The sequence below is a fragment of the Hirundo rustica genome, chromosome 2 (assembly GCF_015227805.2).
Source record: "Hirundo rustica isolate bHirRus1 chromosome 2, bHirRus1.pri.v3, whole genome shotgun sequence".
In the NCBI taxonomy this organism is placed as follows: Eukaryota; Metazoa; Chordata; class Aves; order Passeriformes; family Hirundinidae; genus Hirundo; species Hirundo rustica.
The window spans coordinates 77084375-77088381 of record NC_053451.1 but is presented as its reverse complement, the minus strand read 5'-3'; the positions used below and the strand labels follow the sequence as shown (position 1 = coordinate 77088381).

General features: G+C 65.5%; 1 protein-coding gene across 1 annotated transcript in view; it reads left to right on the top strand.

Annotated features, from left to right (window-relative positions):
• The first annotated feature begins 1263 nt into the window (after window positions 1–1263).
• SOX21 (SRY-box transcription factor 21) overlaps window positions 1264–4007 on the top strand; it is a 2763-nt gene continuing 19 nt past the window's right edge. Inside the window, exon 1 of the mRNA XM_040055296.2 lies at window positions 1264–4007. This exon is cut by the window's right edge and continues 19 nt beyond it. Within this exon, the coding sequence (XP_039911230.1) occupies window positions 1709–2554 (846 nt within the window). The 5' untranslated portion in view covers window positions 1264–1708 and the 3' untranslated portion in view covers window positions 2555–4007.

Below are 4007 nucleotides of genomic sequence, written 5' to 3'. Positions count from 1 at the left end.
CGCGTCCGGCGGGGGTTCGGCGGTGCTCCCGGAGGGGCTGCGACCCCGGGCGCGCATCGCACTCGGGAAGCCCGGTTCCGGCTTTTCCTAAAAAGGGCGGCGGACCCGTCCCGGGCAAAGCCTAGCCTGATGCCAGCAGGAGAAGAGTTAATGGTTTATTGGAGTCGGCGCTTCCACATACCACAGGGGTAAGTCAAAACCGACCCGCCGAAGCACAAACAAGGCGAGCAAGTTCACCCTGACTGACAGGAGGTGAAGAACACGGTCGGACGGCTCGTGCTGGGGGCACCGTGAAGCGGCGTCCCGAGCGGCCAGGAAAAGACGCGTGGAATTTTTTTTGGGGGGGGTGTCCGCTGCCCGCACTCAGGGATGCTCTCCAGGGCGGCAGCCTATCCTCCCCTGCCGCACCGGCCCCGGGCAGGGAAAACCCCGAGCAGCCCAGAACACCCCGCATGCGCCTCGCCCGACCCGCCCCGCGCCGCCGGGCCCGCCGATGGGCGTGGCGACTCTCGGCCCCGCCCCTCCCGGCGGGGGCCCCGCCCCCCGCCCCGCCGGCGGCGCGCAGGCCGCGTGCGGGCATATAGGGCGGCGCGCGGCGCGGGGGCACGCGGGGCGCGCGCGTTGCCTGAGGCCGCGCCGTCGGGGCGAGAGGAGGGGGCGGCCGCGCCGGGCGCGAGCCCCCGCCGCCCGCCTCACAGCCCGGCCGGCGGCCCGCCGGGCGCGGACCGCCGAGGATTTTAATTAGGTGTGTCCCCCCCCCCTTCCCGCCTCCGCCGCCTCCTCCTCCTCCCTCCGCCCCTCGCCGCTCCCGCCCGCCCCGCCGCCCCTCCGAGTCGGCGGCCAAGAAAACCCAGAGAGACCTGGCGGCTGCCGGAGAAGGGCGAGCCGCGCGGCAGGCGGAGCGCCCCGTATCCCGCCGAAACTTGGCGAAGTTTGTCCGGCGGCGCGAACCGGGAGGCCCGCGGCGCCCAGCGGCCGCTCGCGAAGGGCGCCCGGCGAGTATGTGCGAGGAGCGGGCTGCTCGCCGCGCCCCCCCGGGCGGAGCGGGGCGGCTGTGAGCGGGGCGGCCCGCGCCCCCTGGGGCCCGAGCCGCAGCGCCCGAGCCGCCGCGGACCCCGTCCCGCCCGGCCCCGCAACGCGCCGCGGTGGGCTGCCCTCCGAGCTCCGCGGGCGGCGATGGCACCGGGCGGGCTCTGACCGCCGCCCCGTCCAGGGCTTGCCGCCGCGCCGGAGACTGCCGAGCGGCATCGCGTCCGCGGCGAAGCGAGGACCCCCGCGCCGCTCGCCTGCCGCCGGATCGTGCCCTCGCCGTCGAGACTTCTCCGTGGCCCCGTCCGGACTCCGGCCGCTGTCGCCTGTGGGGTGTTCCCAGGAAGAGCCCTGGACCGGAGATCGGCGGCGTGGAGAGAGGCTCCGAGGCCCAGGCGGGGAACGGAGACCGTCCCGCCCGAGCCGCCCGCCGCAGCGCCCTGACGGGGAGGCGCCGCCGCCGCTCGGCTGCGCCCCGCGCCCGGAGCGGAGCCACCGAGTGCCGCCGCCCCGCACCCGCGGGAGTCGGTGCCGCCGCGCCTGGGCGCTCGCCGAGATTGCTTTTGGAGGAGCGGACCGCGGCGGGGGCGAAGGGGAGGAGGAGGCGGGAGACAATCCCGGAGGAGGCGGCCGCCGGTGCGGGGCGGGCGGCGGCTCGCCGGGGCGGCGGGGGGACACCATGTCCAAGCCGGTGGATCACGTCAAGAGGCCGATGAACGCCTTCATGGTGTGGTCGCGGGCGCAGCGACGGAAGATGGCCCAAGAGAACCCCAAGATGCACAACTCGGAGATCAGCAAGCGCCTGGGAGCTGAGTGGAAGCTGCTGACCGAGTCGGAGAAGCGGCCCTTCATCGACGAGGCCAAACGGCTGCGGGCCATGCACATGAAGGAGCACCCCGACTACAAGTACCGGCCTCGGCGGAAGCCCAAGACGCTGCTCAAGAAGGACAAGTTCGCTTTCCCCGTGCCCTACGGGCTGGGCGGCGTGGCGGACCACGAGCACCCGCACGGGCTGAAGGCGGGCGGGCTGCATGCCGGCGCGGCCGGCGGGCTGGTGCCCGAGTCGCTCCTGGCCAACCCCGAGAAGGCGGCAGCCGCCGCGGCCGCCGCTGCCGCCCGCGTCTTCTTCCCCCAGTCGGCCGCCGCCGCTGCCGCCGCCGCCGCCGCGGCCGCCGCCAGCAGCCCCTACTCCCTGCTGGACTTGGGCTCCAAAATGGCCGAGATCTCATCCTCCTCCTCTTCCTCGGGCTCCGGGCTGCCCTACGCCTCCTCGCTGGGCTACCCCGGCGCCGGCGGGGCGGGCGCCTTCCACGGGGCCGCCGCCGCCGCCGCCGCCGCTGCCGCCGCCGCCGGGGGGCACACGCACTCGCACCCGTCGCCCGGTAACCCGGGCTACATGATCCCCTGCAACTGCAGCGCCTGGCCCGGCCCGGGGCTGCAGCCGCCGCTGGCCTACATCCTCCTGCCGGGCATGGGCAAGCCCCAGCTGGACCCTTATCCCGCAGCCTACGCCGCGGCGCTATGACCCGCGGCCGGAGGATGCCCGCGCAGAGCTCCGGTGCCCGCATGGATGGCTGCCGGCGCATACGTGCGGACGGGGAGCGGGGCGAGCCGCCGCCGGGGCCGCGGAGGGTGACCGGGGCAGGCGATGGGGGAGCTCCGGGGCGGTGGCCGACCTGTTGCGCGTCCCCCGCCCGCTGCCCCGGGCAGAGCTTGTGTGTGTTGCATGCGGTCTGTGCAGATAGCCCAGCTGAAACAGAAGAGGGAAAAAAGAGGAAAGAAGAAGGAAAAAAAAAAAAAAAAAAAAAAAAAAGGGAACATAACCTATCCGTCCTGCCCCCTAAAGTGTGTGTTCGGGACAGATGCGGGGGTAACGCCGGTCCGCCGGCTCCGGCTTTCCCCTCCCTGGCGACCCCCGCGCGGTGCTCAGAACAGTCCAGCTGGAGCACCCCCGCCACCGAGAGCAGAGACGGGGGTCTCTGGGGGGTAGTGAGGCCCCGGCTCGGCACGGCAGGGCCAGGTGCGGCCCTGGGAAAGGACAGGGTGGCTCTGTCGTTGGTTCGTAGCTCCTCGTCGGATTCACGCGAAGAAGGACGTCGGCGGTGTGGGATGCTGCCCATCCCGCTCCGTGCTCTGTGCCGCGTGGGTTTCTGTCCTCCGCTGCTACGGGGTGCTGAGAAGCGCGGGTCATGATTTCCATAGGATAAGACGCGTGACTCGGACCCCGTGTGTCTCCCCCCTTCCCCTAATTAAGTCTCGCCCTCAGACTGTAAATTTGTATATCTCTGTGGAAATGTTAGGTCTCGGCTGGAAAACTCTGTTAGTTACTTCGCCCACGGTCGATTCAGTTTTAACCTGAAAAAAAGGAAGGAAAAAAAAAAAAAAAAAAAGGAATGCCTTTCAAAGGGAAAAAAAATATTGCGAGAATTCTCAAGGATCGCAATATTATCTAAGTTTAAATCAGACTTTTTTGTCTGAGTGATAAATATCTATTTATTATTTAGCTGAACTGAAACAGAGCTTTGCTTTGACAGAAGAGTATTCTCATTTAAAAGAAAGCCCATCTCCCCACCAACATGAAGTGTTTCATATGTGTTTTGGAGTACTCTACCTGTTTAGCTTATTTTAGAGCGACTGCAATTCAATTGCAAATGGCGTTTAAAAAAAAAAAAAAAAAAAGAAAAGAAAAAGTTTAGAGAAAAAAAATCCATCAGTTTAGAGTTCTTTTTTTGTTTTACTTTTGTAATGTGTATATTTTGACTAATGTTTGTGAATGAAGCTGGCTAACATGTATTTAGTTTCATTTTGGCTTTATGTAATATAAAGTGAAAAAAAAAGATTAAGTAATGGTTTTAACATTTACGTGTAAATGGTTTTCTTGTGTGATCTTCTAATTTAAAGTTAGACGTCTAAACTATATCTGTAAATTAGATTCCGACTACCACTCTGTTCATTTTTGAACAAAGAGTTTAAATAAA